At 42.4% G+C, this 24,082-nt stretch overlaps 1 protein-coding gene across 2 annotated transcripts in view; it reads right to left on the bottom strand.

The window, feature by feature from the left end:
- EPHA7 (EPH receptor A7) overlaps positions 1-24,082 on the bottom strand; it is a 393,019-nt gene that overhangs the window by 40,385 nt on the left and 328,552 nt on the right. For both annotated transcript variants that reach the window (XM_033937544.1, XM_033937543.1), the window contains exons 11-12: positions 7,671-7,856; positions 6,272-6,333 (exon numbers count right to left, since the gene is read on the bottom strand). In XM_033937544.1, coding sequence (XP_033793435.1) covers positions 6,272-6,333; positions 7,671-7,856 — 248 coding nt within the window. The remainder of the gene's footprint in view (positions 1-6,271; positions 6,334-7,670; positions 7,857-24,082) is intronic.

Consider the following 24,082-nt stretch of genomic DNA (forward strand, 5'->3'; position numbering starts at 1 on the left):
TCTCCTCTTCCTATAGGCTAAGGCTCTTTGCACCTGTATTGTGAGGTCATAGAGCTGCCCATCCGCAGTAACCATTATTTCTTTCTCTCTCCGTGAGATCCCAAGTGCCTATCCCAGGCCCTCTTGAATTCAGACACAGTCTCTGTCTTCACCATCTCTTCTGGGAGACTGTTCCATGCTATCACCCTTTCTATAAAAAAAAAAGTATTTCCTTAGATTACTCTGGAAGAAGAAGAAAGAGGGAGGGTGCTGATATAAGTTCCAGGAAGGGGTAGAGGAGAGGTGTACTCTCCCCTTCCTAAGTCATGTGAATGTGACAGCAGGCACAATGAGAGAAATCTCTCACGGTACTAGCTCATTTCAGTTTTAAAAAATACCTGCCATACTCTTTCTTATACCCCACAATTATCAGCAAGAAATCATTGTGGCTTACATAAGATTAATAAGAATTCATAACAGTAACATCAAGGATCAGTCAATACAGAGTTCATGTCTTAGATTAGTGAGAACAGATGTGTTTCAGTGATTTTCTGAATTGAAGGCAGGAAGGGATCTGTCCAAGGCAGTTCCAAATCTTGGGACCTTGGAACTCAAAGGTACACTCTAAGAGTGATCTTTTCCTGGATTTGACGTGGAGAGGGAAGAGGCAGTTTGTATCCACACTGTTTTCATATGCTGACTTTAAATTCAGTGTTTTAGTCTGGTGTTTGTGTGTGTGTTGTTTTTTTTTTTTTTTAAATAACCATAATATTTATTTATTTGAAGGATTTATATTCCATGCTATCATTTAGTTTCTGGGTGGATTACAGACATAATAGTTTAGGATGTGGCACAACATAGCTTTCAGAGGTAGAGGAAATAAATATATATGAGATGTATGTATGCAAATGAATATGCTAATGCGCCAAGAGAACACAGAAGGAAATACCAGAAGAAACTGAAAAAAGCCAAGAGAGAGATAATTGCAAATGGCTAAAAATGTAAATAGGGGAGACAAAAATATTTTCAGGTATACAGTATTAGTGAAATCAGTCAAATGAATCTGTCAAACTATGCGCATTCTTATAACCCCTCAGTTCCAGGAAACTCACTATCCTTTCCTTCAGCAACACTTCCATTCCTTTTTCAATAACCGAAGTGAGGTTTATCGGCTTGTAGTTTCCAGCTTCTTCTCTGTCATCACTTTTGGGAAGAGGGACAACATCCATTCTTCTCCAATCCCTTTGGAACCTCTCCCATCTCCCAGGTTTTATTAAACAGATCTTTAAGAGGACCCACCAGAACTTCTCAGAGCTTCTTCAATATTTTGGGATGAATACCGTCTGGTCCCATGGCTTTGTCCACCTTCAATTTTTCAAGTTGTTCATAAACCCTTTCTTCCGTAAATGATGTGGTATCCACGCCATTCTCATATGTATCTTTGCCAGTCAATTGTGGTCCTTCTCTAGGATTTTCTTTGGTGAACACAGAAGCCTAAGAGAGCACAGAAGTATTTGTTTAGCACTTTTTGTTTTTCCTCATCACTCTCCACATAGCAGTTCCACTTTTAGCCTTCTTCCTTTCACTAATACGCATACTTGCAAAATTTTTTGTCTCCCCCTTTACATTTCTAGTCATTTGCTCTTCCGCTTTCACCAGGTGTATCTCTCTCTTGGCTTCTTTCAGTTTCATCTGGTATTTCTTTCTGTGTTCTCTTCCTGAGTTTGTTTGTATTTCATTAATGTCAGCTCTCTTGCCTTTATTTTCTCAGCCACTTGTTTGGAAAACCATATTGATTTCCTTTTACTCCTGCTTTATGTATTTTTCTCACGTAAAGGTCGGTAGCCATTTTTATAGCTCCTTTCAGCTTGGACCACTACCTTTCCAAGCTTATATGTTCTCCCATCCTGTCTACTCCCACATTTTACTGAAGTCAGTATGTTTGACATCCAGGACTGAGGTTTTGTGTGGCTGCCCTCTACTTTAGCTGTTATATCAAACCAAACTGTTTGATGATCACTACTGCCCAGGCAGGTACTCATTTGGACATTAGACACATTGTCCCCATTTGTGAGCACCAGATCCAGCAAAACTCATGGGTTCCATCACCATTTGTCTGAACAGAGCACTTTGAAAGGCATCCGCAATCTCTCGACTTCTTTCTGATTTCAGATGGAACTTTCCAATCTGCACCCAGCAGGTTGAAATCGCCCAGCAATAGCAACTCCCCTTTCTTGCCCAACTTCTGGATATCTGCAACCAGATCTTTACCAAGTTGCTCTGATTGTAATGGAGGTCTATAGATAACACCCATGTATTTATTATTTATTTAAAAAATATTTATTATCAGCCTAAACCCTAGGTGGCTTACAATAAAAACATCCTAAATCATCAAACGTTTACAAAAATCATCATTTACATCAATACAATAGATAAAATATTTTTGAGACAACTCTAATACAGGTTTAATTTTTTCAAGCTGATCCATATAGCCTCTTCATTCCTCATTCGCCATGCATTTCAGTTGAATGGATATTGTTTTTCATATATAGAGCTACTCCTCTAATTTTTTAATCATCTCTATCCTTCCAAAAAAGATTATAGCACAAATATGTTTGTGTTCCATCCATGGAAATCACTGAACCAGGTCTCTGTTATAGCAACAATATCTAAGTCTTCCTCTAACATCAGAGCTTACAGATCATGAACTTTGTTGTTTACATTCATTCTGATGGTCCTATTGGCTACATTGGCTTGTTAAATTAATTTTTGACTATTTTACAAAATTGGATATTTGGGGTTGCCTTTTTCTATATTACAAAATATACAGTAATAATGGCAAAATTCAAACAAATAACTCAAGCAAACACAAACTTATGTGGGATTCCTGAAATCTATAAAGTCAAAAAATGTTTTACATATACGTTATATTCTTAAAAGAAACAGTGGCCTATCATATGAGGCCAAGTCCTCAATAAAAAATTTGACCACAGCCACTTGAATATTTATATTCATAGATCCTCAAACAATTTTTATTAATTTTTTCAAACTTTCTACATTCAAATACTTTCCAGAAACAAAATTTATTTAACAAAGGCATCATTCTTCAAAATCATCTATCACACGCTCCATTCTATTAAATCAGCCATGCATTAGGAACAAAAGATCTAACAATTTTTTAATGTCACCTTAAGAAAATGATAATAGATGGATGATTTTTAATAGTGGACATTAAAAATGGTTACGTTTGCAAAATTTTTGAACTTAAGAGTTTCCACAATATATGGCTGTATATTTTAAATACAGTGTGTTCTGCTTTTCGAAAGAGAATATAGTCCAACTACTTCAGCTTATGCAATTTTTCTTATTCTAGTTAAAGTTAGAGTAAGTATGCAACCTGTCTATCATGCCCATGGGAAGCAAATAAAGTGGATTTGAGCTGCATAATTACTATTACTGATTATATATTTCATTTTAGAAATATTTCTAGTAGCTATATAAAAAATTCTGTATATAGCTTTATACCTGTTTTACTGACAAAGAAAAGAAAAACTATTCAAAACATACCTCATGAACCAACTCATAAACTAAGGTTAAAAAATACAGAAAAAAAACCTTTATGCAGAAAAAAAGAAGAATAAAAAAGAATTACAACAAATTAAACTACTGAACTAAAACTATTTTGTGTGTGAACAGCTGTATGATTACAACATTTTGCAAAGTGAAGTGGGGTCATGAATCTGATATACTGTCTTTCTGTGGTATAACAAAAGTGATTTACATTTATTGTATGCAGGTAATTTCTCTGTCTCTAGTGGATTCACAATCTAACTCCTTCCTCCACCCTTTTTACAAAGCCACGTAGCAACGGCCCTGAAGCCCTTTAAATGGGCCAATTGGCTTTGGAGCAGTTACTGCAGTGGCCCATGCTAAACGGCTTCGTAAAAGATGCTCTAAGCCAGGGGTAGGTAATTCCGGTCCTCGAGAGCCGGAGCCAGGTCAGGTTTTCAAGATATCCACAATAAATATGCATGAGATAGATTTGCATCTCAAGGAGGCAGTGCATGCAAATCCATCTCATACATATTCATGGTGGAGATCCTAAAAACCTGACCTGGCTCCGACTCTTGAGGACCGGAATTGCCTACCCCTGCTCTAAGTTTTTGTACCTAGGGCAGGGGTGGGCAACTCCGGTCCTCAAGGGCCGGAATCCAGTTGGGTTTTCAGGATTTCCCCAATGAATATGCATTAAAAGCAGTGCATGCAAATAGATCTCATGCATATTCAACACTTGTATTCAATATTTGTTTTGTATCTTATAGAACATGATTTCTAATTGAACCCTGGACCAATTTTCAGCCTCTAATGACGCCGACAGGTGAAACACAGACTTGTGTTGGGCACAATGGTTCAATTTTGATGAGATGATGTATGAACATGATGAAAAGTCAAGTGGATGAACAAACCGAGTTAAAAGAATAAAAAGAACAAAGTTTGCACATTATTTGAAGATTACGAAGTTTAACATTTGGACAACAAGTGAACTTTTATAGGGTGGGAAAGGTAGCTAGAGATATTTATTAGAGTTAAGATACATGAATTGAGTAAATGTTTGTGATTTATATGGAATTTTAAAGCATGAAATAAATGTTGATTGATTAAAATTGTGGTAATATAGCTCTTTATGGTGTATGAAATGATGCATATTCATTGAGGAAATCCTGAAAACCCGACTGGATTCCGGCCCTCGAGGACCGGAGTTGCCCACCACTGCCCTAGGGCAATAGAGAATTAGATGACTTTCTCAGGGTCACAGGGAGCTACAGTGGCTATTCCTCTACTCCTAAGGAATGTGATTGAACCATATTGGGGGAAATTCAGTAAATAGTACACAAAGTTAGACATGAGGAAGACCTTAGTATTCTTATTCTGCAAAGGGTGCTGGCTGAAACCTGGTGCAAATGCTGGTATGCAACTAATGGTGTTTGGCTGCGTAAATTATACTATTTTATAACACTGCACCTGAATTCCAGGAATGCCCATGCTCTTCCCAAGACTACTCTCCTTTTTGAGTCGCACACCATAAAATTTAGGCACGTATATTATAGACCTGGGATCTCAAAGTCCCTCCTTGAGGGCCGCAATCCAGTCGGGTTTTCAGGATTTCCCCAATGAATATGCATCGAAAGCAGTGCATGCACATAGATCTCATGCATAGTCATTGGGGAAATCCTGAAAACCCGACTGGATTGCGGCCCTCAAGGAGGGACTTTGAGACCCCTGTTATAGACTAAGGCACAGGGTAGATCCATATGTAACCCCCTCAGGAAAACCCTCTTGGGCCCCGAAAAGAGACAAGTGAGTTTTTCTAGAGGTTATTAGAAGAGAAAGTCTGTCAAACAGCCAGAAGGGGCTGGGATAACAGAATGTTCCTGGGAAATAGCCCAGTAGTTTAAGGGGGAGAAGACTACAGTAAAAGATGGGAGAGATGGTTGACAAGAGTCACTAAATTGGTGGAAGGTCTAAGTACTGAAAGTATTAGCTTGGACCTATGTGAAGTCTTTTGTAGCCCAGACCCCTGCTGAGATAGAGGAACTGAGGGGGGTGTCCTGTCTTGGTAAAATAAATGGAGTTGTGGCAGCACAGTTGGAACATCTCTGCCCAATGGCAGGGGTGATCAAAAGTGGAGAACTGGCCCTCTGGGGAGGAGGGAATGAGAACTCAAAGAACTGGGTAGGAAAGAGTCCTGTCAGTGAAGGAGATGGATGAGGAGAACTGCACCTCAAAGAGTGGACAGATAAGGGAGGTCTATCCGGTGAACAGATCTGGCATCTGGGAAAAGCCCAGTGGGAGCAGAGATGAAGAAGCCAGATCCAGATCCTGTTCTACAAAACAGGAAGGGATAGAGCCAACCACATGTGGGGAGTGACAGTGTTTGTCCTAGTGGATTTATTGGACTGTTTCTTGTTTCGAGATACAGTCTATTTGGTTAAAGACTGTTCATGAGTTTTTTTCCATCCATACCATTTAGTAAAAGGACCTCTTAAGTGGCTAAAGTTAACTGCTCAGCACAATCATTTTCAACAGGCTTTGATCCGGATGCCTTGTTTAGGCAGCTAGAACCCTTTGAAGACTCACCTCATAGCTACTAATCAATTTTTCCTCAAATACTAAAGAGATGAAAGTTGACGTTTTACCATTCCCAGGTTTGTTTGTTTTTAAATGGAGCCCAGCGTGTTTTACCTACTTGCCCTAAGAACTATTGTTTAGCATTTATGTGTAAGGCACTCACCCTAAGAAATGCATCAACGGCCCCATTTTCCATGAATTCTATCACGATCATGACTGGTTTCCCTAAAAGAAAAAAAAAAACACCACAACACAAAAACATTTTAAGAATGCATATCTTACTCTGCGGGTAATAATGGTCCAGATAACAAAAAAAAAAGCTTTTGATTTGAGAAAAGAGGAAAGTTACTCAGGTACACTCAGCTGGCTAAATAGCAAAAGCAGTCACAATCTCAGTTAACTGGTATTCATTTAAACAACCAGCAAAAAAATTGTTGGCAAAAAAAAAAAAAAAATCTCCAGCGCTCCTCAGATAACATCCACAGTGGTGCTCCTGACCCGACAACCCCCCTCCCTCCAGCCCCAGAGGCAATAACAGCAGCAGCCATAAATCTCCTTCCCTCCAGCTCCCAAAGCATCGCAGCAACCACAAATCTCCCTCCCTCTGTTCCCAAAACAGCAGGCAGCCCGTTCTGACAACCCCCTCCCTTCTTCTGTTCTTGAAGCTGCAGAGCCAGTCCTGACAACCCCCTCCCTCCGTTCCCAAAGCAGCAGAGAATCCTGACAAACCCACCTCCCTCCCGTACTCACCCAAATAGTAGCAGCAGCAGCAGCTGGCGAGCAGAGGAAGCACTGGTAAACAGGCAGCTTATGGACAGCCCAGGAAGTGATGTGACAGAGGAAAGGCCCAGCTGGGGCTGGCTGGAAGCAGCCTGTTTACCGGCACTTCCTTTGCTCACTGGCTGCCACTACAGTTTTGGATGAGTGAGAGAGGGGGGTTTGTCAGGACTGCTCTGCTGCTTCAGGAACGGAGGGAGGGGGTTGTCAGGACTGGCTCTACTATTTCATGAATGGAGGGAGGGAGGGTTGTCAGGACCGGCTCTACTGTTTCGGGAACGAAGGGAGGTAGGGAGTGAGGGGAGAAGGGGGAAGAGATAGTGGGGAGAGAAAGAAGGGAAGAACGGATGCTGGACCTACAAGTGGGGGTAGGGGGATGATAGAGTGAGGTGGGAAGGGAGATCAAACTTATTTTTACGGTAACTCTCAAACAACCAGAAACTAGTTATCCGGCATCTACCAATCCCCATGGGTGCCAGATAACTGAGATTCTATTGTACTACTAAAACTAAACCTAATTTCTTGTTTAAATTGCTTCCCAAGAAAAAAATCTCTTATTGGAGCATGTTAAAAAGAAAATCAGATTACAAACAGCGAGATGTGGTCATTCCAATCAAGCATCTTTTAGTCATTTATTTGTTCTTAATTTCTTTCCCGCCTAAAATATAGGAGGGTTACAAAATAAAACATAAAAAAAAATCATAAACAAACAAAATTCATACAAATAGCAATGACTCCTCACAACAATCTGCTAGTTTAATATGGCATATTCCCTGTGTTCTTACCTCTTGTAACAACGCCTTCTAAATGAACAACATTTGGATGGTCAAACTGGCCCATGATGCTTGCTTCACAGAGGAAGTCTCGCCTCTGTTTTTCCGTGTAGCCCACTTTCAGCGTTTTTATAGCCACTGCAACATCTCTCTTGCCGGGAAGTTTTAGGCGACCGCTACATACTTCTCCAAACTCTCCTGGAATGAATCACAAAAAAGTAGAGATAAATTCTAGATATTACTATTTATTATTGCCTCCTCGGTGCTTTCTAATTTTTTAATGTCATTGACTTGCCTGCAGGTTGGCTCTGTTCCCAACCCTCTTTCTTGTCAAAATCTCCTCCTTTTCATCTATAAAACAAATTCACTTCTTACTTGTCTATTTTTTTTAATGCACACTTTGTCCTTTTGATGTGGTCCTATGATGTAATGCCACATCACACATTTCAACGAAATTCATAGTTTGTAGAATGCAAAATATACATCAGACGTAATCTTGCAGCCAATATATTAGAGGAGTGTTAAGGCATGTTGCTGCTGAGTGCCAGCAGGGTAAAAAAAAAAACCCAGCTTAAATTTATATAACTGTTTAAGTGCTTTTTGAAAGAAAAGCTTTTGAAAAACTTCAAACACTCACTTTGCCTCGGGAATGAAACAGAACCTGAAAAGAAAATGATGTAACAATGCTCTGTTTCTGGTCCAACTGCGGCCTGAACAAGTAGGAAACTGGCATTCTCCTGTTGTTCAACTAATCCCATAGTTATCTCAGCTCGTGTCTCCCGGCCCAGATAACAGTTTCCACATGGCTGCAAGCACACTTTTCCCTCCGGATTCGCGGGGGATAGGGGCAGAGCCGGACCGCGAATGGCAAAAAAACCGCGAATATCCGGCTCTGACCTACCCCCGCCTCCCTCCCCGGCCTTACCCGGTGGTCTAGCGGGCTCTCGGGGCAGGAGCGATCTTCCTATGCTCCTTCCCCGTGCAGATCACCATGAGGAAATGGCTGCCGTGAGTTCCCATAGTCTCTCGAGACGCCGACGGGAACTCCCTACAGCTATTTCCTCATGGCGATCTTCACGGGGCAGGAGTGTAGGAAGATCGCTCCTGCCCCGAAAGCCCGCTAGACCACCGGGTAAGGCCGGGATGCCGGGGGGGAAGACTTAACGATGTTTTTTTTTTTCTTTTTTCCCCCTCCCCAAAAAATCGCGAATATGTGAAATCGTGATTACCGAAACCACGAATGGGGAGGGGGAAGTGTACCTCTTGTGTGTGCTTATGCTTGGTGTTGATTATTTATAGCAGTAGGTGCCACTGTCTCAGTTGTTTTGCTCTGCTTGGTTCTGATATTTTCTCCTCCACCAAAAAGTTTCTATTACAGATCCTTACCAATTCTTCTGTGACCTGGCCATCTGTTAAAGGAGGAAGGGGAAGATGAAGAAAGAGCAAAAATCCTCAGCACCCTGAGGTTGTGGGTTCAAACCCCATGCTGCTCCTGGTGACCCTGGGCAAGACACTTAATCCTCCACTGCCCCGTGCATATTAGATAGATTGTGAACTCACGGGGACAGATAGGGAAAATGCTCGAATACCTGATTTGTAACCCATTCTGAGTTCCTTTGGAAGAACGGTCTTTAAAAAATCGAATAAATTAAAACAATGGTTGCATACAACTCACCTCAAATAGTAGAAACATACACCCAAATAACAAGAAATATATACTTCCCCCTCCGAATCCGCGGGTTCAGCATCCGCGGATTCGGTTATTTGCGATTTTTTTTTTAGGGGGAAAAAAATAAAAAAAGCTTTGTTTCGGATCTTCCCCGCCTCCTCCCCCTCCCGGCATCCTGGCCTTACCTGGTGGTCTAGCGGGCTTTCGGGGCAGGAGCGATCTTCCTACGCTCCTGCCCCATGCAGATCGCCAATAGGAAATGGCTACCGTGAGTTCCCGTCGTAGTCTCGAGAGAACATCAGCATCTGGCATAGGAAAGCCTAGTAGAGTTGCACAGAGGTGTCTTATGTAGTGTGTGTGTGTGTGTGGGAGGGGGTGGACTAGTGAACCATAGAGAGGAGGACCCAGGCCCAAAAGCCACTCTAACCACTGCATTCATGGTGAAACATGTGCACTTACCAAACCCCCCCAAACCGTACTGCACTGCCATATAGGTGGCACCTGCAGCCATAAGGGCTATTGGGGTATAGTGGGTTTGGGGGCTCACCATGACCTATAAGGGAGTTGGGGTGAGATGTTTATGTGGCACACTTTTTGTGAAGTCCACAGCAGTGCCCTGTAAGGTGTCCCATTACTCTGTTGCCATGTGTGGGTGTCCAATCCATCACTTTGCTGGCCCCTTCCACGTCCAAAGGTCTTATTCTAGGCTTTTTTGACTTGGACAAATTTTTGGATGAGAATGGGGTATAAACTTAGTGGTCTGGACGATCAATCAGCTGGATGTACAAGTAGATGATTATCGAAAATTTTTTTATTTTGCATGTATTTTTCGAGAATGGACATTAGATGTTTCTGACTTTGGGCGACTAGCGACTTAGACCCAAAACGGACTTAGACTTTTTTTTTTATTATTATGCCCCTCCATGTATTGTAACAAGTGAATTAAGTTAATAAAAGTGAATGAAGTGGGAGTAGGTTTGCAGTTGAAGGGCACGACCAGGGGGCGTTTTGAGGCGTAAATCATCCTGGGAGTGAAGGGACTGGTTCAGCACATATGGAGGAAGCTTAGCCGTCACATAGCCTGGTGCCAAGTTCTGCAAGGATTTGAACGCTAGCATCAGGCCCTTGAAGACACAACGTTTGGCTACGGGCAGCCAGTGAGCTGATGCTAGTCTGGGAGACAGGGTTATGGGCACCAAGCCTGATCTTTTTAGAAGCCTGATCACCGCATTTTGAATACGCTGGAGATGTCATACATTCTTTGCCATGAGACCGTTGAATAGCGCATTGCAGTAATCCATGCGGGAGAGTACTAAGGCATAAAGTAGTTGGGCGAAGTTAGACTCTGAAAAGTAGTTCCTTATTTTTCAGAATTGTTGCAGATAGTAAAATGAGGAAGATACCACCTGAGAGATATGGTTGGAAAGCAACAGGTTGCAATCAAGGAGTATTCCTAGGCTGCACACTTGGTCTTTTGCAGTTATAGCAGTCGAGTCCCAGTGTATTGTTCCAAATTGCAACATATGGCTGCAAGAAATGGACATTCACAAAAGCAGATAGAAGAAAAATTGATGCCTTCAAGCTGTGGTGATGGAGAAGATTTCTACGAATCCCATGGCAGCAGCTTTCTTGAGTACATAACGAGTCGGGAGTGGTACAAGAGTACTGCTATGGTCCCTCTCCACAAAAGAGGAAGGAAGGAAGAGGACTGACTGTTTTTGAATCTTTGTTACTGCATTTCAAGGACCCCTGAGGAAGGCTTTATAAAGCCGAAACACAGCCCGTGTAGGGTCTGGTCATTGTTTTTTGCAGTGCCAACACTATATTATTGTTGGAAAAAGTCTTTGTGATATATTTTATTTGTTTTATACACCAATAAACTTTGCGATTTTAAACTCTTGGAAGTCCAGGAACTGGTTCCACATCTCTTTTCTTTGGTGTTACTTGATCATATAAACCCAAAGTTGTCCCTGGAAGGCAAGATTAACAGACAGAAACTGACCTATTTTGAACATGTGAAGAGGGCATATTCACTAGAAAAGTAAGTGCTATTCAGAATGGTCAGTGGTAAAAGGACGCAGGGGAGACCAAAGGCCCGTTGGCTGCATAACATTATGAATGACACGAGAATAAACATCAAGGAATTGAAAGAAGCCATGGAAAACAGGGAAGCTTGGTGAGGACTGGCCTACAGAGTATCCAAGGGTCAGACACGACTGGAAATGTAGGCCTGGAAAAACCCTGGCCTACGTTTTAGGTGCCCACTTTTGCCGGAAGCACAATTATCTAACTGTCACCAGTCACATGATTGACATGTGATTGGCGACCGCTTTTAAGGCAGCTGCCGACAATAGCACTAGTTAAAGAATCTGGGCTTCATGCACTAACTGATTAGTGCTGTCACGCCCACTTTCCACCCCCAAACATATCCCCTTTATGAAAAATAAAAAATATTTTTTACTATGTGGTGTACATGTGCAAACAGGCAAATTTACCACGGGATGCCAGTGCACATCCCATGGCAAGTCCTTTTTAATGTCTGGTAAGCACGCACTAGCGCTTACACAGTTTAATAAAATGACCCCATAGAGATTAATGCTGCTTCTATAACAATATATACCAACATTTTTTTTCCCACTGCACTGATATCTCTGAAAAACACTGTTGCTCACACTTACAGTGTTTGATAAATACTCACCACCACATTCAATTTCAGAACACCCCGGGGAAAGAACACACACTTCCCTTTCAGGATTTCATATTTTATTTTGGTCGATAGAAACAGACCCTTAATCAGAAATTATAACGTGCAATAAAAATATCACATTTTATTAATGTGAACAAATAAACCAGAGCTTTTAGAGTGTGGTTAAGCATGTGGTAAGCAGAAATGGGACCAGAACAATTGAAAGCAGTCACAAGATATAAATCAAGAACTTATTTTTCTAATGTAGTTTTAATAAAGATGCAAACCAAATAAGATTTTTTTTTTTTTCCGGTTAATTCTACTTTGGAAAAATATTTTATTTCTAAATCAAACCATCAAGGCAGCTTTAAGATCAAAACTGGCCTCTACATTTAAAACAAACTGAGGGAAATGAGGAGTACCAAACTAAGGGGCCCCTTTTACAAAGTTGCATTAGCAATTCTCGCGTGGCAAATGCACTGAAGTGCATTCAATTCCTATGGGCTTTGGCGCATTTGCCACAGGAGAATTGCTACTGCAGCTTCATAAAAGGGGCCCTAAAATTTTTATATCTATGAAAAATTAAAGCTTCAGAATCGACTTCTTCCTTTTGCTGTTTAAGAATAGCTTTACTGGTCCATCTAGCTCAGTAGCTCAACTTCACGGAGGCCAATCCAAGTTACAAGTACCAGGCAAAAACCCAAATAGTAGCAGCATTCCGTGCTACCATCCCATGTCTATCTCAACAACAGATTATGGACTTTTCTTCCAGGAATTTGTCCAAACCTTTTTAAAAAACCAGCTACATTAACTGCTCTTACCACGTCCTCTGGCAACACGTTTCAAAGCTTAACTATTATCTGAGTGAAAAAAATATTTCCTCCTATTGAGTGTCCCCCTAGTCTTTGCAAATTTTGATGCAATAAAAAATTGATCCAATTGTACCCGTTCTACTCCATTCAGGATTTTGTAGACTTTAATCATATCTCACCTCAGCCATCTCTTTTCCAAGCTGAATAGCCCTCACCTTTTTAGTCTTTCCTCATACGAGAGGAGTTCCATCCCCTTTATCATCTTGGTTGCTCTTCTTTGAACTTTTTCTAGTGTTGCTATATCTTTTTTGAGATAAGGAGACCAGAGCTGAAGGCAGTACTCAAGGTGAGGCTGCACCATTGAGCGATACAGAGGCATTATAATATTCTTAGTTTTGTTAATCATCCCTTTTCTAATAATTCCTAGCATCCTGTTTGCCTTCCTGGCTGCTGCTGCACATTGGGCAGAAGGCTTCAGCCTATTGTCTACGATGACACCCAGATCCTTTTCTTGAGAACTGACCCCCAAGATAATCCCTACCATCCGATAACTATGATTTGGATTATTCTTCCCAATGTGTATCACTTTGCATTTGTCCACATTGAATTTCATCTGCCATTTGGATGCCCAATCTTCCAATTTTCTAAGGTCTTCTTGCAATTTTTCACAGTCCACATGCATTTTAACAACTTTGAACAGTTTTGTGTCATCTGCAAATTTAATCATCTCACCCGCAGTTCCAATTTCTAGATCATTTATATATAAGTTAAATAGCACCGGTCCCAGCACAGATCGCTGAGGTACGCCGAGGTATCTGTCCGATAACCAGTTCTTAATCCACAATTGAACATTGCCTCCTACCCCATGGCTCTTTAATTTTCTCAGGAGCCTCTGATGAAGAACTTTGTCAAAAGCCTTCTTGAAATCTAGATAATACTATATCAACCGGCTCACCGTTATCCACATGTTTATTCACACCTTCAAAGAAATCAAGCAAATTGGTGAGGCAAGATCTCCCTTGGCTAAACCATTGCTGACTCTGTCTCATTAATTTATGTTTGTCTATATGTTTCACAATTTTATTTTTTATAATTGTTTCCACTATTTTGCCCGACACTGAGGTCAGTCTTAGCGGTCTGTAATTTCCCAAATCTCCTCTGGAACCCTTTTTTTAAAAAATTGGCATAACATTGGCCACCCTCCAATTTTCAGGTACTACAGACAATTTTAATGACAGGTTACAGATCACTGCAGCAGATCAGCAATTTCATGTTTGAGTTCTTTCAGTACCCTGGGATGTATACCATCTGATCCAGGTGATTTATCACTCTTTAACGTGTCAATTTGGCTTAGTACAGGGGTCTCAAAGTCCCTCCTTGAGGGCCATAATCCAGTCGGGTTTTCAGGATTTCCCCAATGAATATGCATGAAATCTATGTGCATGCACTGCTTTCAATGCATATTCATTGGGGAAATCCTGAAAACCCGACTGGATTGCGGCCCTCAAGGAGGGACTTTGAGATCCCTGGCTTAGTACGTCTTCCAGAAATTTCTTTCAATTCCTCTGCCTCATCACCCTTTAAAACCATTTCTGGTTCAGGTAGATTTCTTACAACTTTTTTCGTAAAAAGTGAAGCAAGGAATTCATTCACTCTCTCCGTTATGGCTCCATCTTCCCTGAGTGCACCTTTTACTCCTTGATCATCCAAGGTCCTACGGATTCCCTCACAGGTTTTCTGCTTTTGATGTACCTCAAAAAATTGTTACTATGAGTTTTTGCCTCTTTGGCAAGTTGTTTTTCATTTACCGGTAGCTTTCTTTATCAATGCTTTGCATTTAACTTGCCAGTGCTTATGTCTCGTCTTATTTTCTTCATTGGGATCCTTTTCCATTCTTTAAAGGATGTTTTCTTGGTTGTAATAGCCTCTTTCTCTTCATCTTTAAACCATGCCGGTTCTCATTTTCTCTTCTTTCCACCTTTGTTAATATGTGGAATACATTACATTACTTTCCATTAGTGATTTTTATTCTGCCTTAACCTTGCAGATCTAGGTGGATTACAAGAAGTATTCTGGGACATATCCAGGAAAATAACAATATTAGGTGCTATATCTAGGATTGGACTTGATTAGTCTGTCTTAGAAAATTTACTGAATAGCAGGGTTTGGTGGTTCAAAAATGTTTTTTCAAACTCAAAATGATTTGTTTCCTTTTGTCTATTTTGGACAACAAATATCTTAATATTCTTATTCATTCGCTGGTCATTTCCCATTTAGACTATTGTAATTCACTCTATCAGGGAATCACTCAGAAGGAAATCAGAAGGCTTCAGATAATACAGAACACGGCAGTAAAAAATTATCTTCATGGCAAAGAAATATAACCATGTTACTCCTAAGAACATAAGAACATAAGCAGTGCCTCCGCCGGGTCAGACCATAGGTCCATCCTGCCCGGCAGTCCGCTCGCGCGGCGGCCCAAACAGGTCACGACCTACCTGCATCACCAGAAGGGGCTCACTTGCCACCTTGTTTTCTCATTTAAGTCCTATCTTCCCATCGTAGTCCTAACCCTCCGGTCTTGCACATGCACGACCTATTGGGTTACTATACTTATTTCCTGGTTAGCTTTCTATACCTGTGTTACATCCCAGCATCTCTCTCAGTATCCCACGATCCCTTTATCCCTCAGGAATCCGTCCAATCCCTGTTTGAATGCCTGTACCGTACTCTGCCTGATCACTTCTTCCGGTAGCGCATTCCATGTGTCCACGACCCTTTGGGTGAAAAAAAACTTCCTTGCATTTGTTTTGAACCTATCTCCCTTCAGTTTCTCCGAATGCCCCCTCGTACTTGTTGTCCCCTTCAGTCTGAAGAATCTGTCCCTATCCACCCTCTCTATGCCCCTCATGATCTTGAAGGTCTCTATCATATCTCCCCTGAGTCTCCTTTTTTCCAGAGAGAAGAGCCCCAGCCTATCTAATCTCTCGGTGTATGGGCAGTGTTCCAGCCCCTTTACCAGTTTCGTTGCTCTCCTTTGGACTCTCTCAAGTACCGCCATGTCCTTCTTGAGGTGCGGCGACCAATACTGAACGCAGTATTCCAGATGTGGACGCACCATCGCTCGATACAATGGCATGATGACTTCCCGCGTCCTGGTTGTTATGCCCCTCTTTATGATGCCCAGCATCCTGTTGGCTTTTTTCGAGGCTGCTGCGCACTGTGCAGATGGCTTCAGTGATGCATCCACCAGCACACCCAAGTCTCTCTCAAGTCTGCTGTCTCCCAACAATGCCCCCCCCAATTTGTAGTTGAACAACGGGTTCTTTTTCCCTATATGCATGACCTTGCATTTTTCCACGTTAAAGCGCATTTGCCATTTGTTTGCCCAGTCTTCCAGCTTGTCCAGGTCCCTTTGCAGGTCCTCACACTCCTCCCTGGACCTAACTCTACCGCACAGTTTGGTATCGTCTGCAAATTTTATAACCTCGCACTTTGCCTCCTTTTCCAGGTCATTGATAAATATGTTGAAGAGTAACGGCCCCAGCACCGATCCCTGTGGCACACCGCTCGTGACTCCCTGCCAGTCAGAATATTGGCCCTTCACTCCGACCCTTTGCAGTCTACCCGACAACCAGTGCTTGATCCATCTGTGCACATCCCCTCCCACCCCGTGGTTCCACAGCTTCCTAAGCAGCCTTTCGTGTGGCACCTTGTCGAAAGCCTTTTGAAAATCGAGGTAAATGATGTCTATAGGTTCCCCATTGTCCACCCGACTGCTTATTCCCTCGAAGAAGTACAGAAGGTTCGTTAAGCATGACCTTCCCTTACAAAATCCATGCTGGCTTGTTCTCAGTAGGCCATTTCTCTCGATGTGCTCGCAAATACTGTCCTTGATCATAGCTTCCACCATCTTCCCTGTAATTGAAGTCAGGCTCACCGGCCTGTAGTTCCCGGGGTCACCCCTCGATCCCTTCTTGAAGATAGGTGTGACATTCGCCAATTTCCAGTCCTCTGGTACCTCTCCAGTTTTCAAGGATAGGTTGCAAACATGCTGGATTGTGCCCGCTATTTCTTGTCTTAGTTCCTTCAGAACCCTTGGGTGGATCCCGTCCGGGCCCGGCGATTTGCCGCATTTTAACCTGTCTATCTGTTTGAGGACATCCTCCTTACTTACCTCTATGTGTTCCAATTTTTCAGCCTGTTCCCCGCTCTGCTGAAAAACGCACACCGGTTGCCTTTCATCCACAGAATTACAATCAAATTACCGTATTTTCACGCATATAACACGCGCGTTATACACGATTTTACAAACCGTGCATAACCATGTGCGTTATACGTGTGAGCGCGTTGTACACATGTTTGTTTTTTTCATTCGAATCCAGCATTCCCCTGCGAACCGGCATCCTCCCCCCCCCCGCTCGCATCACCCGCCTCTCTCCCGCGATCCTACATCCCCCCCAGCACCGCAAAGACAACTCTTACCCGATTGGGCACCGGCACCGGCACCAGCACCAATGCACAGGATGTGCCAGTGCCCGAAGATCCTCCCTCGTTGGGTTGGGCTGGGCTGGGCTGGGCGGTGCGTTGCGAGAGAGATCCTTCTTCTTCCTGCGCCGGGCTGGACTAGGCTTTGAGCATTTGCGCATGCTCAAAGCCTTCTGGAGAGTGAGATGTGCCTAACGAACCTTCTGTACTTCTTTGAGGGAATAAGCAGTCGGATGGACAATGGGGAGCCCATAGACATCATTTACCTCGACTTTCAAAAGGCTTTCGACAAGGTGCCACATGAAAGGCTACTTAAGAAACTGTGGAGCCACGGGGTGGGAGGGGATGTGCACAGATGGATCAAGCACTGGCTGTCGGGTAGACTGCAGAGGGTTGGAGTAAAGGGTCAATATTCTGACTGGCGGGGAGTCACGAACGGTGTGCCACAGGGATCGGTGCTGGGGCCTTTACTCTTTAACATATTCATCAATGACCTGGAAAAGGAGGCAAAGTGTGAGGTTATAAAATTCGCAGACGATACCAAAATGTGCGGCAGAGTTAGGACCAGGGAGGAGTGTGAGGACCTACAAAGGGACCTGGACAAGCTGGAAGACTGGGCAAACAAATGGCAAATGCGCTTCAAAGTGGACAAATGCAAGGTCATGCATATAGGGAAAAAGAACCCGTTGTTCAGCTACAAATTAGGGGGGGTATTGTTGGGAGACAGCAGACTCGAGAGAGACTTGGGTGTGCTGGTGGATGCATCACTGAAGCCATCTGCACAGTGCGTAGCAGCCTCGAAAAAAGCCAACAGGATGCTGGGCATCATAAAGAAGGGCATAACAACCAGAACACGGGAAGTCATCATGCCATTGTATCGAGCGATGGTGCGTCCACATCTGGAATACTGCGTTCAGTATTGGTCGCCGCACCTCAAGAAGGACATGGCGGTACTTGAGAGAGTCCAAAGGAGAGCAACAAAAATGGTAAAAGGGCTGGAACACTGCTCATACGCCGAGAGGCTGGATAGGCTGGGGCTCTTCTCTCTGGAGAAAAGGAGACTCAGGGGAGATATGATAGAGACCTTCAAGATCATGAGGGGCATAGAGAGGGTGGATAGGGACAGATTCTTCAGACTGAAGGGGACAGCAAATACGAGGGGGCATTCTGAGAAACTGAAGGGAGACAGGTTCAAAACAAATGCAAGGAAGTTTTTTTTCACCCAAAGGGTCGTGGACACTTGGAATGCGCTACCGGAGGAAGTGATCAGGCAGAGTACGGTACAGGGATTCAAGCAGGGATTGGATGGATTCCTGAGGGATAGAGGGATCGTGGGGTACTGAGTAAACCAACCTGGTCATGCATGTGCAAGACCGGAGGGCTAGGACTTCGATAGGAGGGCAGAACTTAAATGGGAAACCAAGGTGGCAGGGGAGCCCCTTCTGATGATTCAGACAGGCCTTGACCTGTTTTTGGCCACCGCGGGAGCGGACTGCTGGGCAGGATGGACCTGTGGTCTGACCCGGCAGAGGCACTGCTTATGTTCTTATGTTCTCTCGCACAGCACCGCCCAGCCCAGCCCAACCCAACGAGGGAGGATCTTCGGGCACTGGCACTGGCACATCCTGTGCATTGGTGCTGGTGCCGGTGCCCAATCGGGTAAGAGTTGTCTTTGCGGTGCTGGGGGGGGGATGTAGGATCGCGGGGGAGGGGGGTGACGCGAGCAGGGGGGGGGGGGAGGATGCCGGTTCGCAGGGGGAATGCCAGATTCGAATGAAAAAAAAAATGCTCTCTCGGGTAAGCGAGCGGGGAGGAGGATGCCGGTTCGGAGTAGGCGGGAGGAGGTTTTAGCATGCGCGGTATATGCGTGTGCGCACTATATTAAATTTTTTTTACATAAATTTGTGTTCCCCGAGCGCTATACCCGTGTGCCCGTTTTACACGGGTGCGCGGTATATGGGTGAAAATACGGTACTTTTTCTTATCTTTAAGGTAAAAACAGATCACTCGTCATCTTTTATAGATAAATTGTTGACACTGTACACGATTTCTATAGATCTTCGACTGACATAACAAAATCTTCTTGCAATTCCTTCTGTTTGCTAGATCAGGGATAGGGAACTCCGGTCCTCGAGAGCCATATTCCAGTCAGGTTTTCAGGATTTCCCCAATGAATATGCATTGAAAGCAGTGCATGCAAATAGATCTCATGCATATTCATTGGGGAAATCCTGAAAACCCAACTGGAATACAGCTCTCGAGGACCGGAGTTCCCTACCCCTGTGCTAGATGTCTATGACTTTATGTAATCCGCCTTGAACCACAAGGTATTGGCGAAATAGAAATCACTAATGTAATGTAATGTAACTTGCAAAATAATCTTTTCGGTCATAGCACCCACACTATGGAACTCTCTCCCTTCAATTATGAGACAAGAAACTAATAGAGCTAAATTTAAAGCAAGCCTCAAAACCATTTCTAAAGATGTGTTTGGGGTAGAAATTAGAATCCTGATTTCAATCTATTCGAACTTTCTTTCATTTTTTTCCTTCTCCCTATCAACTTTTTTTTAATGTAATAATGTAATCCTGGCTGTTTTCCTCTTGTATCCTGTGTTTGTCCCTTGTTATCTTAATTGTCTATGTTAGTCTCCCTGTTTTAAATTCATTTTTTAGATTATGTTTTTATGTAAACCGCTTAGGATAAATTATAAGCAGTATATCAAACCAAAATAAAACTTGAAACTGAACTTGAATCACCAACCACCGCTACTTTACGCCTCTCCTAGTGGTCATGGATCCAGCAATTGTAGGGATTTCAAGCTTTGGTCCTTCCTCTCCCTGGGATGCTCTGATCTCTTCCACTTCCAGGGCAGCATACCGATTCTTTAGTTTAAGGGCGGTTGGAGTCACAGTACCAATCTTGCAGGCTTCTTTAATCTGAGTCCAGCTGTCTTCCCTCAGCACAGGCTGGAAAACCTTGATATCTCATGAACCATTTAATCGACGTACCTCTCATTCTCACAGATGCTTCTTGGTTTTGCCACTTCCTCTCTCAGTTCCTTTACTTCCTTAATGAGAGATTCAAGCTGAAGACAGCATGCACATGGAACCATTCCCTCTGCCTGGGTAACATTTTCTGTCTGCACAGAGACAGAAGCTATTATATGAGCAGCAGCTTTGGTGCCATGATTTTTCTCCAGCCCTAATGTGGTTGCAGAAATACTTACACATTGAAGAAAAAACAGAAAAATCCTACCAAAGCAATGCCCTGTTCCTGGTGGCAATTAACCTCAAGGGTCATCTGTGGAGTCTGATCTCTAAAAAATCCTCTCTGAGCCTACATACTGCTCTCTTGCCCCTCTATCTACTAAAACGGTCTCCTGCTCCTGTAAGGCCCAGTGGTATCTTCTGCACCACAGAGAACTAAAGCAGAAATGCCGCGTACTAGAGCGTAAATGGAAAAAAAAAATCTAAATCCCCCGCAGATAGACAGTCCTGGAGGGACAGTATCAAGTTCTACAATACAGTACTAAAAAAAGCAAGGAAGAATTTTTATTGTGACAAAATCACCAGATCCAATAACCAGAGCAGCACATTGTTTAATATCTGGTGCTCCTTAGCCTCTAAAAATGACTCCTCTATTCTCCCCTCCTCTCTAGCAGCGGACGACCTAGCAAAATTATTCAACGAAAAGGTTGCTACTATAAGAAGTTCTTTTCCATCAACAGTCACTTACAATTCTCTGGTGCCCAACGATACTAACCCTATCCCAGTAGACAGATTCTGGACAGTCTTTGAGCATGTATCCGAAGCCCAGGTCTCTAAACTGTGCCACAAATTAAGATCCTGCAAATGTGCCCTGGACCCGTTCCCTTCCTACCTTTACGAGAAAATTTCCGCACAGGTTATTTCATCTCTCATCAGACTTATCAACTCAGCCTTACTATCTGGCCTATTTTCCATACAAATGGGACACATTGCCCTGACCCCATTTCTGAAAAAAGCTGATCTAGACCCATCCTCCCCTTCCAGCTATTGTCCTATAGCAAATATTCCTCTCCTGACCAAAATGCTCACGGCTATTATATCCACTCAGCTCTCATCTTACTTAGAGAGATTCTCCATTCTATTACCTTGCCAATATGGCTTCAGACCCAATTTCAGCACTGAATCCCTGCTGGCCTCTTTAATCTCAAAGATCCAACAACTTCAATCTCGTAATAAGTTTGCTATCCTACTACAATTCGATCTATCTGCGGCCTTTGATGTTGTCCACCACGATATCCTAATTTACCAACTTTCTGAGATAGGCATTGATTTCAGTTTTAGGTTCTCAAAATTTTTATGATCCCGCTCTTACACTGTTAACATGAATGGAACCATGTCTTCTCCTTGGAGTCCGCTATGTGGTATTCCCCAGGGTTCACCTCTGTCCCCTATTCTTTTCAACATTTATATATGTTCTTTGAAATTCTTCCATCTATCTCCCTTTGAAACTCTATTACATATGTAGATGACATCCTTGTCCTTCTCAAGATAGATTCAAACCTCACTAACCTCACTGAAAATATAACAGCTTGCATAACGAAACTCCAATCCTGGGCCTTCTCTGTACAAATGAAGCTGAATGAGTCCAAAACAAAACTACTCTGGCTTGGCCCAAAATTAGATCAGTTACCCACGCTCATTCTACTATCTTCTGGTCCCACATTGCAGATCAAATTCTCAAGCAAAGTTTTGGGCATGATTATTGACTCTACACTTTCCCTTAATGATCATCTCAACTATCTGGTATAAAAATGTTTTTTTAGTCTTCCCATGTTGAGGAAAGTGAGATCCTGCTTCCGCCAACAAAATTTTGATGGCCTTATACAATCAATTATTCTTTCCAGACTGGACTATTGTAATTCCATCTATGTAAGTCTAACCAATAAAAATCCTCAAAGAGTTCAGTGAACCCAGAACACTGCGGCTAGGTTGACCTTCACAAAAAGCAAATTTGACCATGTTACCCTGCTTCTGTCAAAACTTCACTAGCTTCCGGTGATTTCTAGGATTCACTTTAAATGTACCTGCCTAATATTCAAGATCCTACATGGCATTCTTCCTCCCCTAATTCCACTATCCTGGAATTCTTCGAGACCTGACACTACCAGATCCGCCCATAAACTCAAACTATCTTTCCCCTTGTTAAAAGGCATTAAGTATGCAGGTATATTAGGGAAATCCCTTTTCTTCAAACTCACTGAGATTTGGAATAATCTCCCTGCCCTGCTGCTGAACCTAGGCTCATTCCAATTATTCCGAAAGTATCTGAAAACCTGGCTTTTCTCCAAAATGTAAAGCTATCTATTTAAAATGTAAAGCTAGCTATCCTCTTTATAACCTCTAATTTCTTATTATGTCCTTCCCTCATTTATTGAATTATCTGTAAAACGTGCTGAGCTCTATCTTTATGGAGATGTTGCAGTATACAAACTTAAGGTTTAGTTTGGTTTAGTTTAAAAAAAATCCTCAGAGTTCAGGTATGGTTAGGACCAGATTTTGGGCATGGGTTGACTTAGACATTGGTAGGCGCCTAATTCAGGGGTACTCATTTAGGCCAAGAAATTTTTTCATAAATGGAGTGCACCTAAAGTTTCAATGCCTAGCAGTGCCTATGACTTTGCTTAGGCACTACTAGGTGTGATTCTATAAATAGCGCCTAGTGGATGACTGACAATTGCGCTCAACAGCACTTACAAGTTAGGTGCTATTTATAGAATCAGGGCCTTACTGTCTACAACATGGAGGGTGGTAAATGTTTACATGGTAAATCCTCCCCATATACTAAGCAGTGGTAGACATTTCTACCACGGCCCTGAGCGCTAAATGCTCTGATGCTCATAGAATTCTCTTTTTTACGATTTAATTTCTGTCAGAGTTGAAAATCCAAGTTCTCCAAGATAAGAAGATCCAAATGGTATCATAGCCTAGATTACTTTATTGCTCAAGTTAGGATATCTACTGCATAAAAATAACAATAAAATTACTTGCTGTTAGTTTTCAAGGACCAATCAGATCAAAGAATGATGCTTGCCTGTGCGGTTGTATCCTTACACACGCAGACACTCATAAAATTGACAGACTCTTGCTTATGTGATGAACATGCAATCTATTCTAGTGTATACTTATGAAGGGAATTTTTTTTAAATATGGGTACGCTAAGTCCACTTTTTGCCACGGCTTTAAAAAAGGGGCCCCTAAGTGACTTGCCTAAGATGACAAGAAGCTACAGCAAGATATGAACTGGGGGTTTCCTGGTTCTCTTTCTTTTTTTTAATGATGTATAAAAATTTCAAAATAATACACCCAAGTATAATCACTTGTAAAGCACCAAAGAGAATCCGTGAAGATATAAAAGTTCATATTATAAGTCTTGATTAAGAAAAGAAGAAAAGGAAAAAAATTAGCCCCTTTATTAAATCTTAGCACACCTTAAATGCTAAGAAGTCCATTTTATACCTATGAGCATCTTAGCATTTAACATGCACTAATTCTGTTACTACACGCTAAGCTTTAGTAAAAGGGCCACTATTTTAAGTCCACGGACGTGGAGCATGGCATTACTTATATGGGAACCTAGGAAAAAATATTTCCATACAAACAGACAAGCAAACAGGGTTTCCATAGGGCAGACATGGTTTCCATAGGGTAGACAGGATTTCCACAGGGCTACTTCTCCACCCATATGAAATCAACTCAGAACACCATGAACTTAATAGTAC

The sequence above is a fragment of the Geotrypetes seraphini genome, chromosome 3 (genome assembly GCF_902459505.1).
Source record: "Geotrypetes seraphini chromosome 3, aGeoSer1.1, whole genome shotgun sequence".
Classification (NCBI taxonomy): Eukaryota; Metazoa; Chordata; class Amphibia; order Gymnophiona; family Dermophiidae; genus Geotrypetes; species Geotrypetes seraphini.